Here is a 14,517-nt window from a genome sequence, read left to right on the forward strand (position 1 = left end):
CCGGCACCACTTAGTGGTGGAGGCATAAAAATGTCTGTATGGAAGAAGAAAGTAACAATGGAACAGCTTGGCAGCAGTGAGCAAGCAAGACCTTCAGAAATACACGTAAAATAAAGGAAAAAAAAACCAGCAAAATACAAACTTTAAAGAGGTGCATGAAAAAAAAAAATCAAAATGAACATCAATCAGATGAATGAAAATGAAATGCATTTAGAGTGACTACTTGATGAGGATGCATAGCAATAGTGGCTTTAAAAGAAAAAAGGAGGAAAACAATTTCCAAGAAGACTGCATTGTAGGAAGATTACTAGGAGGACGGAGGGAGACATGAGGATAGCAACAGTTGCCATGACAATGGAGTGAGCCCAACATCAATACTAATGAGAAGACCGAAAAGAGTTTGGCATAGCAACGCACGTTTGGAAGTGGGGGTGTGGCAGCGCCAACTGCAGAAGGACTTTACAAGACAGCCCAGCAACAATGGTGATAGAAAAAAACAGGACACAACAACAGCATTCTTTCTCAGACATTAACACATGTGCAAGGTGGCGGAACTTCGCATTACAGACAGTTTTTTGCGGGTTTAACTTACTTGCTGGACGTCTGCATCTGAGAAGCGGTGAGCTGTCGGTGTAAGAGGTCGATGAACTCCTTACTCTCTTCAAGCTCCCTCTTGACCTGGGAGAGGTCTTCACTCAACCGACTCACCTCATTGGACAGCTACAAGGTTAGAGGTCAGACACAGAGGTCAGACAATGGTCATGATGAGGCGCAGTGTTAAATGGCAATCATTTACAATGCCATCAAATTATTCCCCCCGACCTCACAACTAGCTTCTTCTTTTTTTTTTTTGTTGGTCCATCTGTTCACTACTGGATACATTTCTCCATGGGTGCGATCCACTTTTCAAGCATCACTACCTGTTGCTATGTTAGCTAAACTTTTTTGCAGGCCCTATTGTTGTCAAAAAGAACTTTACGCATTTTATATGAAGATTAAGCAGAAACAAGCTAAACACCAATAAACCACTCCACAAGTATAATATTACATTGATCTGCTCAGAAGATGTAAGATCTAAATATTGTTTATTTTCTCTATAATATTTTATACACTACTGTAAAAGTGGATATTTTCGCCCGACTAATTTTTCGTGCTTGGCTGAGTAAGAAGAGTTTCGCGTGTTTTTAATTCCGCGGAATCAAGATGTCAACTTCTGGAACATATGGCACGCAAAAATATTCGCGTGCTTTTATTTTCGCGCTAGCTTCTGGTTGCGCGAAATGCGCGAAAATTTCAACACCTCGAAAATTTCCACTTTTACAGTATAACAATGAATAAACAGAATGAATAGATTTTGCCAGTGTCTTCCCTGTTGAACAGACGCACAATGTTACATCTGAGTGGGCTTGCTAACTTTACAACTAGGTCAAGTTTGGACCAATTACTAAATGCTGATGTAAAAGCCTCACAAGTGAATTGCTTGGCAACACACAGTGCAAAAGACAGAGATGTCAATAAGAATGGAAGTGAGGGCCTGAATGTCATGTACAGCTACATGAAGCCACAGGTACTTGTACTTTGGTGCACAAAAGGGCATGAACTTCAAAACTGCCAGCCATAAAGGCTTGAATTCAGGTTTTTGCTGAAAACTGACATACCTGTATAAAAAGAGCTTTATCTGCTCTTCCGCATTGCTCCCAAACAAACACATACATAAATAAATAGATAAATAATCAATGAATAAATGGATACACAAACAAAAATAGATAAAATCAATAAATAAATAAACAAATAAACAAATAAACAAATAAACAAATAAATAAATAATAAGTAAATTAATTAATTAATTAATTAATTAAAATTAATTAATTGATTTATTTATTTATTCATTTATTTATCTATTCATTTATTAATCAATTAATAAAAACAAATATAACTACATAAATAAATGAATGAATTAATGACTTAAATATAAAAAAGAGATGACAGATTTGAAAAAAACTCTCCTGGTCTACCTCACCTGTTGGCAGTTCTTGCAGTCATAGTCAGGGACGTTTTCAAACCAGGTTGTGCTGGGAGCAGTCGTCTTGGCTGGCATCGTGGCTGGACTTCCGCTGGACGTGTTATTATGCTTCCTGGTACATGCCAAAAAATGACAGATATCGATGCAATATACCGTGTTGATAATGTACCGAGAAGCCAGACATTTTGCCATGCACGGAACTTTCCCGAATTTTACAAGGAGCCAAGATTTGCGAAAGTAAAATGCAGGCAAAAGTTTAACAAATCCCTGTATTACTAGCACATGAAGTATACAGTTCTCTTTACAATTTTTTCTCAATAATTATGCGAGAGTTATGTACATGTCACATGTTTGATTTCAATGAACCATGTAATAAAAGGGAAAAGAACCGTGTATATTACATGTACATGGTTTACACAAATGTGACCCGCTACAACAAAATGATCCTAAAGTTGGGCGAGGTCGATTATTTGAAAATTGCATGACACAATTCCCTAATCTTTCTGCTTTAAATTGTGACCGGCGACAACGGTTTCAGGCAAAAGTCGGGCATTTTGAAAATTCATTTTTTCACTGAATCACATTGCCCATTTCCTAAGCTTTGTATTGATATAAGACACTTGCATTCTTCGGCACCATAAGTGGGCATGGAAAGCGAAATAAAATGCACTTTTTAAGTTGTTAGCCTGACAAAATTGCGAGAAAACGGGCTTTGAAGATTCACCTCTTTCTCAAAGACAATCTCCGAGCAGCGATGCGAGGTGAGAATCACCCATCCGTACAATGGTGCCAATCAATGTTAAGCTCCGCCTCTAGCAACCACATCGCCTTCTGATTGGCTCACTGAGAGAGTCAAATTTCCCGGGCATCCTTCCTAGCAGCTCAGCGTATTGAGCCAAAAAACAATGCGGTTCGCTCGGGTTTGTTTTACCATTACGTCTTTCAAGATGGCGGATACAATAATTGCACGTATGGTGTACATGTGTATGGTGTACGCATTACGCAATGGCATCCACACGCCATGACCATGCGCATGTAACAAGAGCGGGTGGCGCATCCACACATTTATAAATCGCGTTTTCATTGTTGTTGATTTGATTTTATCATTGCCGACCCTTTTGAAGACAGATAAATGACAGTGCTGGCAAAGGTCACGCTTCCTGTTTGTTTTGCTTTTACAAGCCGTGCATATGTTGCCTTGTTTGGTGGTGTTAATTATATTAAAACAAACAAACAAACAAACACGACTCGTTAGTTTCGTGCGATCTTGATGTGTAGTATTTGGATATATAACTGGTTTCATGTGACCTCTCGACTCCTCTCATCTACCTTCCCATGAGTCAGTCTGCTGTCATAATTTTTACTACATGTACAAGTAGACTATTGTTTTTCTTTTCTTTTCACACGATTACGTAGCCCTAAAAGATATTTGTTTCACTTCCGTTGTCGAACATTGCGGTAGAATAGTTTGAATAGAAAGGCAAACGAAGAGCACGCACTACAGCGTATAAACCACTATAGCAAGAACAACGGAGCATGTAATCACATGCACGCGTGGACAAAGCATTCCCAAAACGCTGCAACTGGTGTCTCCGAAAGCCGAATGATGTAAATGTGCGTGACGCACCAGCCAATCGCATGCGAGACCTTGCGCCGTAGCAACGCTGGGGATATTGGCGCGGCGTTCGAAAGAAGCTCGAAACTGACGAGTGCGATCCAACATAGGGTGCTTAAAATTCCATTTTCGATAGGAAAAACGTAGTCTTATGCTACGAAATTTAGTGTAGATGTAGAAAACATATCAAAGATTCGATTTCTGCAAAAAACCCAAATCGACAAAAATAATGGTAAAGATCTTTGTACCCCGCCTAGGAGGAAATTTGCTATTGCGAGTTTTGCCTGAAACCGTTGTCGCGGGTCACAATTGATATATAACACGTCTTATAAAAATAATCGGCTGCGGAGATATCGATGTTTAAAAGAGAGCATGTCAAGACGTCTGGGAAATCAGTTTCGAGAAAAGCGCCCTAAAAGTTCTCCTTGCGACGCAATCACAATCAAGAGACACGCAAGTCAGTATTCACCTCCGGACAATAGAAGTCAAGCCCTAGCAACCCCTAAAATGCTCATTCAAACACAGCGTTGGCGGTCTCCTCACCGACCAATCAGTGACCAGGATGTCAGGAGAAGCGGCTAGGCATAGCGCAACCCGCCCGCACGCACCAGTCGACTGGGCAGTGTGCGAGCATCACGCTTTGGTTAGCGGCAAGGAGCAAACTGACCAATGAGATCACTCTGGTCGTTGTTAGGGGCGGAGCCTATGTGTGGCGCTCAATCCAAATGTTCGAACCAGTTTCTGCTTCGTTGAAAAGCCAAAAAAACATGGCCCAGAAAAACGCTATTTTTTGGTCTTTCCTTTCATCATTTTGCTTCAAAATTTCGACAGATGATAGAAAACATGTCAGACTCTAATAATATGTCAAAATCAGAAAATCGTAAGTTTTGACCAATTTTGATGCTCTAACTTCAATTCGATTTTCACGGTTTCAACCCTGCGCAACTTTAGGGCCATTTTGTTGTAGCAGGTCAAAAATACTGGTTGCTGATTGGTCATAAGGCAATCACATGACTAATGCAGCTACCTGTACGTGTAGGATCAATACTGTCACATTGCACGCAGTGACATTACGTCTGATAGCATGATTCCAAAATTTGAATAGCTGCCAACTGGGCTAGAATAAAATATATATGTGACCGTGCATCACAAAACGAACAAAAAGTTGCACACACTGATTTTGTGTGAGGACTGAAAATAGGTGCGATGAGTCAACCCAGCCGAATTTGACTTTTTCATATTTTCTGAAAGAGCAAGTCTTATTCTACATTATGCTACAATTTGGAGTCATAAAATGTGTAGGAAAGTGTGTTTTTTAGCAGTTTATCTCGAACATTTTTTGGCAGAATAGTGTGAACAGGTGTGTCTTTAGAGTCCCCTTTTCATTTCTTACAAACCTTGTACACACTCTTCACTTTCAACTCTAATAATTTTTGAAAGGATGATGCTACTGCATTGAAAGTTGGCATTGATTATGGACAGAATGTTTTTATAAGGCATTTCAATTTCAATTCAATCTGATAATCCCTTCATTGTTGTTACTCCCTCGGTCTACATCCTGTTTTTTGTCCCATTCATCGCACAGCCAGCACAGCTTGGTAAAGATTAAGCGCTTGAATAGACCCTGTACTTCAGAGCCTCTTTTCTCAGTTCACACTTTTCCCGAGTGTGTGCTTTCTTTCCCATATTTAGATAGGTTAGGAGATTCCATTTGATTTGAGTTATACATCATTTTAAAGCTTAAAGTCTGCTCTTTCAGAATATGCTCTTAAGTAAAATTTCATGTTTGGCGACTTTCTGTTTGTTTTGTGATGCAGGGTCACATATATTTGTAGTCCAACCAAAAAATAGCAAAACACATATATTGCCCTGTCTATCTTTGCAATATACAACTTGCAACCCATGGCAGTCCCTCAGGAGTTATATTTTCCCCTCAAGACAATAGTTCTCCCTCAGTGCTGAGCACTTGGGTAAAATATCACTCTCGCAGGCATGCCAAGTGTTATATTACACCTCTGAAAAGGTAATACGTGTATGGTACAGCACGTTGAACGCCCTAGGAAGGGGACAAGGCACTCGACAAGAGACATCTTTTACCATCATTTACCACTAATATGATAGCAATCCGAAATTAGAATACTATAAAGACTTACCATCGGAAGACGGCTCGAGCAACGCCACCACTATGGCTTGCGTTCTCTTTGAGGTTACTGCTGTAAAATAAGATCGTCAACGAGAGTGGGGAAAGAATATTAGACAGATGACTGTTGACTGCAGTGATGGGAATGATGATGTTAACAGTGATGATGATAATGGTGATGATGATGTTAATGGTGATGATGGTGATGATGATGACGACGATGATGTTGATGAGGACGATAAGATTTTGATTGATGATGACTGAAGGTATTGGTATGATGATGATGTCGATTGAGGGTGGTTATGATGAAGATGATGGGGCTGTTGATTTCGATAGACTAGATGGTAACAAAGATGATGAAGGTGATGATGATGATGACGATGATGATGAGATGATGATGATAGTGGGCAGTGTGGTACAGTGGATATAAGGACTAAGTTGACTCAGTATAAAACAAAGATCCCGACTCTTACCAAGTTCTTTGTTTGTGCAAAATATTTTAAGCCATGACGTCACACTAAAACAAGGTGTATAGTGTATAAATTGCTACCTGACAACAACGGGGTAATAACAACGGCAGGACCCTCTGGAAGAGCAGTGCTAACACTACATCCTTGGTAAAGAAAATATTATCATTACTTATTACCATTATTGCTACTACCATTGCTTTTATTATTATTAATAGTATTTATTATTATCATTATTATTATTATCATTATTATCAATATTATTATCATTATTATTAATATTATTATCATTATTATTATTATCATTATTATTAGTAATAATATCACTAATATTATTATCATCATCATCATCATCATCATCATCATTGTTATTTTTACTACTTTTATTATCATTATTTTTATATATCTTTTTATATTTTATCTTATGTTATTTTTGTCATACTTATTATCAAAAATGATATAATCATAGTCATCATGGGAGATCACCAAACTCACCTCTTCTGCTTGCCCTGCTCTGCCTGTTTGGCTGCGTCCGTCTGAAGATTCGCTCCAAAACTCTCAGGTGGTGTTTCAGTGCTTGGGGATTTCCAGAGGCTGTCATGGATTCATCCAGAAAGAAAACCTCAATGATTCATGTACATCATCAGGGTGGTCCACGAGGGGTTTCAGCATGTTGCTGCTACATCCTAAAATCTTGTGCAACATCCTCAAAAGCCAGCAACATGTTGGGCAACATCCTCAAGAATTTGCAACAAGCTCAAAATAAAATGTACTCACACATGAGACAAAACTTTGCAAAACTTAAGAAACATCAAATTACCTAATACTTAGATATTTGTGCACAAAACATGAGAGAGAACATTGAATGTAAGCAGCACAAAGAGAGACTAGCTATGAAATACTGCGCACTACGTGCTCATGATGTGCGCTCCAAGCACATACAATTTCTGCACTATTTTCAGATTCTGAGCATGCAACATGCTCAAATTTCGAGTTATGGACCACCCTCAAGGGCGGATCCAGGAATTCTGTAAAGGGGGGGGGCGCAACTAATATTTCTGGTGCCACTTCCGGGTTTCATTTCATTTTTTTTTTCTTTTTATTTCTTTTGTTTTTAACTAAAATTAAAGGGGGGCGTGCGCCGGTTGCACCCCCCCCCCTCCCCCCCCCCCCCCCTGGATCCGCCACTGACCCCGCACTATAGAAGTTGTGCTACTTTTGCATTAAGTCTGTTGTACTGATGTAATTATGTAATTGATTACAAATTGTAGGTTGGAGTTGTTTCTTATCTAAAATCATTGACAATCATTGACAAAAATTTGTCCCTCATAAACTAGGGGAGAAGTTGGTTTGTCACAGATCCTTTACCAATCATTTCCAAAACATATTTCATCACGACTGTCAGAAAATTCTCTGCTTGCTTTTTATATATCGATTCTATGACTGTTTGTCAATTTGGATAGAAAATATAGAACTACAATTTAAAAGTATATAGTAGGGATGCCAACCCTGTATAGTAGCATTCTGAAGACTGAAATCAACGCTGCACACTGGCACTGGTCTGATGGTCCCTGACCAATAAAAATCTCTGTTGGACCAGTAATTTTTTTTCAGGAATAGATCAGTAAGATATGGAAAAACAGGCAGGGTGGATCCAGTAGAAAAAAATGGGTTAGTGTGCAGCCCTGCTGAAAGGGTGCACTTTTGGATGAAACGTATTTAGGATCTTTCCCTTTCCTGCCATATACAGTATGTGTAATCTTTGAAAATTTTGGGAAAACATTATTTCCCTGAAACCTGCATTACTATTTGAAAAACAAAACAAAACAAAGCACAACACCACAATAGTACAATAGTACAAAATACTGCAAAAAAAAAATGACAATAATCATTTGCATCTCTGTAATAGTGACACCTGCTGTCTGCCTCGTGGTCGATAAAGTTCTTTGTGGTTTCACGGGAGACTCACCCTAAATTTGACATCTGATTTCTGAAGTCTGTCTTTATGCTAGTCAGGGAGAGGTTGAACATCCCCGTTCTTGGAGTGGTGGTGGCCGTGGCTTCCCCGACGGAGTGCATGGGAGGTTCCACATAGTCCATCACTGGGGGAATGTCAGAGTCTATTGTTTGGGAGGGACAATATTACATAGCAATATACAATTATGTTGCATCTTTTGATGTGATCTGCAGCAACTATGCTCACTTTATGACATTGTTAGTATGACAATAAAGAACAAAAATATAATATTAGTAGCACTAATAGTACATGTAGTTCTAATTCTAGGACTACAACTAATAATAATCATCACCATTATCATCATAATCATTAAAAAATAATAATAGGAATAACAACTTACAATAACAACAGTGAGAAGAAGAAGATGAAGAAGATGAAGAAGAAAAAGAAAAAAAGAAGGATTACAATGACATAACGATCATTAGCTTTAACATCCAGAGGGCATGGACAAGATAATTGCCTAAACACATCTCAGCAACAAGACAAGCTACTGTGCACTTTCCGTGTTAAAAAGGAATGTGAAGTAAATGTTCATTTCATTATACATCCTTATAATTTTTATGTATTATTTCAACACTGTGACATCTATCCCACTGTAAAGTTTCTATCTACAGAGGGCAGCACATGAATAAACCAACAAAAGGAAGTACAAACTGTTTATAATATTACCATTCTTCTCAAACTTTTGTGGAGAGGGTTGTTTGGGCTGACTGGAACAGCAATCTCCATAACAACATGTTAAAATGTACGAGACTTGTAAACCATTGTACGCACTGTGTAGAGTCTCTACCATAGGAAGGGTAAAACAAAAATGTTGATTCGCAAGGAGGTCATTGACCTTACCTGGAATGGGATTCCTCATCTTCTCCTTCATCTTCTGAGTGCTGACCAGCCCCGAACATGGTTGCTAATGGCAACAGAGAAATTGAAAGCAAATACTGGTAGTAGTATCATTTATGCATCTTCATCTTTTTTTTTTTCTTCTTTTTCAGGTAATAAAAAAAAAGGCAAGTGCCAAAATGTGTCTCGCCCATTGGTCAAGAAGCTTTTACTGTTTTTCTGACTCCTGGAAGTTCATTGACCCCGCCTATGACCTTTGACCTTGTGGTTACCTTCAAGTCCCCAAGGGACATTTACCAGCCAAGTTTGGTCACAAATGGACTTTAATACGGATCAAAAGTTATAAACCATATTCGAAATGTGCCGTAAAAACTTAACATTTAGCCCTAAATTTCATTGACCCCTGCCTGTGACCTTTGACCTTGAGATGACCTTCATGTTTGGTAAAATGTGTAACTTTGTATAACCACTCTTCCCTCCAAGTTTGATTGAAATTGAAGTCCTCAGTAGAGAGTCATTCAAGTTTTTGTAGCGTTACGGACGGACGACGGACGGACGGATGACAGACGGATGACAGACGGACAGACACCGCGAGCGATCCCTTTGTTAGTCTCCCCGCACCTCTGGGTGGGCTCAACAAAAAGGAATAAAGATACAATGCAAAGTTTCTATGCTGTGCTTCAAGATGTGTTCTGTGACTGCCTTGACAGTTCAAAGAGCATGCAATTCAGTAGGGAATGAAAAGTTAGTCTGATGGAAATTGGTTTTGAAACTGCTGAGACATCCAAAAACAAAACAAAGCAAAGTGTTCCCAATAAAAGGTGGGTCATTATTTCCAGAAAGTTAAAACCTGAATCCCTATCTCAACCAATCTATACCATCCCTTTATCCGAGGTAATAGAGTAATAGTCAAGTGCTATTGTCAGCCTTTGTAATTCCTCCACGCTCGACCTACATTCTGTGCTACAGAAGTTTCACCCGCTGAGGACAATTCCCGAGTATAGTGTACTCGGGCAGGTGTCTATATGGCAAATGCGTGTTGTAGCAAAATCAAGCGATCCTCAATGGGTTAATAGCAAGCCAACTCAAGTGTAGCAATGTGCCTCAGTCCAACAGGAAGGCTATGATGTCACAATAGGCAGGGGCGGATCATAAAAGGGAGGTGTCTTTGCAAAATTAAAGGGGGCGCATGCACCCCTCCCATTTTTGTCTTTCTATTTCTTTTGTTTTCACCAAAAATAAAGAATGGGGCGTGCCTGGTGGCGCCCCTCTGGATCCGCCACTGAAAGAGATAATAAGGGGATTATTATAGACCATTTATCTCTATTCCTTGACAAGACAGGTTTCAAGACATCTTTCTCAATCGGAGAAGAAAGTGCATACAGTACGAGGGGAATATTAATTGGCTCTTCACTCTGTGTCATGTACAATATAACAGTGATTAATTGATACTGGGATCTCTCAAGTTTTGGATGGATTACTGAGTGCTGATAAGAATGTTTCCTGGCAGAGCCAGCTATCCTTCCAGTAAATGCCTGGGCATATTTGCCGTATCCGGGCAATTACCCCCAGAGGGCAATTACCCCCTGGCCAAATACTGGTTGGTGGTAAGGTTAGAGTAAAGATTAGGGTTAGGGTTAGGATTAGGGTTAGGGTTAGGGTTAGGAGTTTGGGTTAGGGTTAGGGTTAGGTTCAGGATTAGGATTAGGATTAGGGCCAGGGGAAGGGTGCGGGGTAATTGCCCAGGGGGTAATTGCCCTAGACCCATATTTACAGGTTAACATGACAGAAAAGAGTAGTGTAATATATCAAATCAACCAAACAGTATGGAAAACAGTTTCAATTAGTAAAACGGGACCTAAAACAAAAAAGACACTGGTCACTGTTAAATACCCCGTTGAGGACTAGTCTTGACTATATTCAAACAGGTATCTATGGTGAAAGCATGTTCTTGCAAAATTAGCCAATCCTTAAAGGGGTAAAGTCTGTACATGACCTAGTCATAGTCACATTTAATCCATCTAAATTACTTTAAAAGTGAATAATCTCGCCATGTGGAAATTTTTCACGGTGCGACCGTGTATGTATTTTGTCTTGGTGTTGCTACATGTGTGGGGAAATTTTGGATGACACGCATCACAAAAAAATACAGCTCGAAGCCTTCAGTCAAAACTAGACAAACACTCCAGCAGCACATTTAGAAAATATGAATTACTTTTCATGGGTTGAGCAAAGTACAAGCTCAAGTGGGCAGCCAGGTCTCGAAACTGAAACATCTGCGACAGAAGCTGAATGTATCATCTCCTCTCCCTTTTTTGTTCTTCTCTTTCCTCTGTGTTCAAGTATAACATCTTCGCTCGAAACAAAAACAGGCCGAGGAGGCATTGTGCATTGTATTGAGGTTTATGGCTTAAAGTGGGACGGGTCTTTGTTCTCAAGTGACCTCCCTCAATACAGTAACTTTAAGTAACTTTAGCTTTAAGTATAAGCTCAAAAATGTGTTTCTCGATAAGTATTAATAAACAGTTTTATGGTAATAAAACGTATGTATATTTAAATCAATGTTTTCTAGAAGTACTTTCATTAAGTATACTCGGAAGGTTATCTTCTGTTTCATTCATTATTCTAATGGTACACTGTATATAATGTACACTGTAAACACTTTATACATAAACTTGTGCTTTGTAACATATACATGACTTGTTTGTATATCCATAGTACAGTTCATGTGCCCTTGTAAATAGTGTATATATGGTGTTTTTGTTATTTCACTCAGCCTTACCTTTGATATCATTTTGTCTATAATCTGTAGGGGGACTACATTTAACAAGCATTGCTTCTAAGTAGTCCCCTCCACATTTGTATATGGTGTTATTCTATCTCAGAATATCACTGTATTTTGTATAAACATGTAACATATTCTGTATAGTTTTGATATAATGTCCACTATGTGTTATACCCTGTATATTCTATCATATTATGTCCACCATGTGGAATATGAATATAATATATTTCATTTCATTTCATTTCATTACAGTAACTTCTTTGCTTTTAATATCTCTTTGGAGGAGTGAATACCGCCAACCACACAAAGTTACCAGGATTCAAGAAATTCAATTCCTGTTTCACCAACTGTGCATAGTTAACAATTAGGGTCTACACACAAAACACTATTCAGAAGGAAAGAGAGATAATTTTATTATGCACGTGAAGAAGATTTGAAGTCTTGTGTGTGAGAAAAAAACAAAAACACAGTAATTACAGAAAACCAAAGCCTGTTGATATTAAATATGGATTGAGTGAGAGCAGCAATATCTGTGAACACATCAGTGAAAGTTTGAAGAAAATCAGACAGTCGATTAAAAAGTTATGTCTTTTTAAACTTTACGTGCTCTTATCGCTGGATAAGGAGACTTTGAAGTACTTTGTGATGTAATTATTGACAGCAACACAGAAAATTATAAAGAAAATTCAACAGATTTTCACTTTTCTAATATATAATGAAAGAGCAGTGACTTATCCCTTTCAAAAAGCAGGAGAAAAAAAATACTCTTAACATATATGTCAGTAACAAGTCAATGGAACATGCACTTTTGACAGCAAAATAATAATTTTGTGGAATGCCCCTTATAGTTTCTTCAATATTGTTGTCCAAAATGACATCATAAACAGAAGTAGTCTTGTTATCCACCAATGACAGCACTGAAAATTTTAAAATGTATGTATATTAAGTCTTGAATTGTCTGACTTTCCTCAAAATTTCACTGCTGTGTTATACTGCTTTCGCTCAATCCACATTGATATTTAGACTTTGGTTTCCTTTAAGAAACAAGTTCTACAGGCATGATTGAACTGTTCCATTGTATTGACATGCTTAAATGGAAAGTCAAACCTGAACCCTTTTTCGTAATTGATGATAAGATACATTTTTTGCACACAAGGGTGCGAAAGAAGTTTTATCAATGAATGGATAAAGGGTCCATGTAACAATTAGAAATGTACTTGGTGGAAAAATGAAAACTTTTCCTTGTACAGTACAGAGCAAATCTACACTCATTTAGAATTTTTCCTTATTTTGATATACTTTTATTTTGTTTGAACACCTGTCTTGTTTAGTCTTGTTTACGAGACTATCTAAATCCACCATTCACAACACTGGTCAATAGTACAAAGTAACTAAGTTTGCAAGTTATAGTTGGAATTTGTTGACATCGTTCTTGTTGTTGTTGTTATTATTATTTTGGGGTTGTCGTTCTTGTCTTCACTTACTCAGCCAGCCAAGCATCAATGTTTCAAATATGATAGTCTCTTTCAAGGCTCAAACCATGAATTATTTAGGGCACAAAGCCAGCATATATCAAAGTCTTGCTGTGTTTACAGGAATGGCTGCCCCTCCCCCTCCCCCCCCCCCCCAAAAAAAAAAAAAAATAGGGTAAACAATTAATCACTAAGAAAAGTTTAGGGACCACAAACTATTAGTACACACTATGAACTTCCCTATGCACACTGAGGCCTTCGTAAAGCTTCAGGCACTAAAAATACTTGGGCATGATGGCTTTATTGAGCGGCAGAGTGCCACAGGCAAACGTGAATGTTTCTCATCCAGCGTTCTTGGCACTGACACAGAATTAGTCACGGCTCGTGGGGCTACAGCGATGGACTTTGAGGGTTTATGGCAGGCTTTGAGTCATTATTGATCGTGCTGTTCACTCATCTACAGCCATTTGCTTCACTTAAGTTCAGTTGTCGGGCATACAGCAGAGTTGACATAAGTCAGATAAATCCTTCTTCCCCTTTCTGTTGTTTGTTCGTTTGTAATGTTTTCTTGTTAATACCGAAAGTCAAATCTTCTGGAGTCAAATTATTACAATAATACATGTGATAACAGTGTGAATACAGTCATAAAGCTTCACAGAAATATGCAATATGTGTTCCTAGTTTGATCAAAAAAGAAAAAAAAAATACATTGCAGCATATCATAGTATCAACAAAACTGCCCTCCCTAGATCTCCATACATTACTTACTTTGTGCAGTCACTATAAAACAGATAATGACCAGGAAGTACAGACCTGTCTTTCAACAAATTGAGGATGGACTGATTTTGCTGCAACACGCATTTCCCATTGACACTTGCCTGAGTATACTCAGGGCTCGTCTTCAATGGGTTAATCGCATTGTATATAGCCATTAAGTGTGTGTTTACAACTGTAGGACCATATACTGTAATATGATGTGGTGAGGTGTCAAATTCGAAAAGCAACAGTTTAATAATTAGCCAGGGAAGATAAAACAGAGTTGTTGACAGGAACATCGTGTAGGCTCAATTTCAGAACTTGTCAAAGTTTGCTGACTAGGCTGTTTAATGATGGTCAAATGCATACCAAAACAATCCAGGATACACAAGTTTTGAGAAT

The 14,517-nt window shown here is 38.4% G+C and overlaps 1 protein-coding gene across 1 annotated transcript in view; it reads right to left on the bottom strand.

The window, feature by feature from the left end:
* LOC139717238 (TBC1 domain family member 2B-like) overlaps window positions 1-14,517 on the bottom strand; it is a 70,680-nt gene that overhangs the window by 26,084 nt on the left and 30,079 nt on the right. The window contains exons 7-12 of the mRNA XM_071628737.1: window positions 9,106-9,169; window positions 8,215-8,365; window positions 6,741-6,839; window positions 5,792-5,851; window positions 2,021-2,135; window positions 593-720 (exon numbers count right to left, since the gene is read on the bottom strand). Of these exons, the coding sequence (XP_071484838.1) occupies window positions 593-720; window positions 2,021-2,135; window positions 5,792-5,851; window positions 6,741-6,839; window positions 8,215-8,365; window positions 9,106-9,169 (617 nt within the window). The remainder of the gene's footprint in view (window positions 1-592; window positions 721-2,020; window positions 2,136-5,791; window positions 5,852-6,740; window positions 6,840-8,214; window positions 8,366-9,105; window positions 9,170-14,517) is intronic.

The sequence above is a fragment of the Diadema antillarum genome, unplaced genomic scaffold (assembly GCF_040938485.1).
Source record: "Diadema antillarum isolate AM-2024a unplaced genomic scaffold, OU_Dant_1.0 scf00000073, whole genome shotgun sequence".
Classification (NCBI taxonomy): Eukaryota; Metazoa; Echinodermata; class Echinoidea; order Diadematoida; family Diadematidae; genus Diadema; species Diadema antillarum.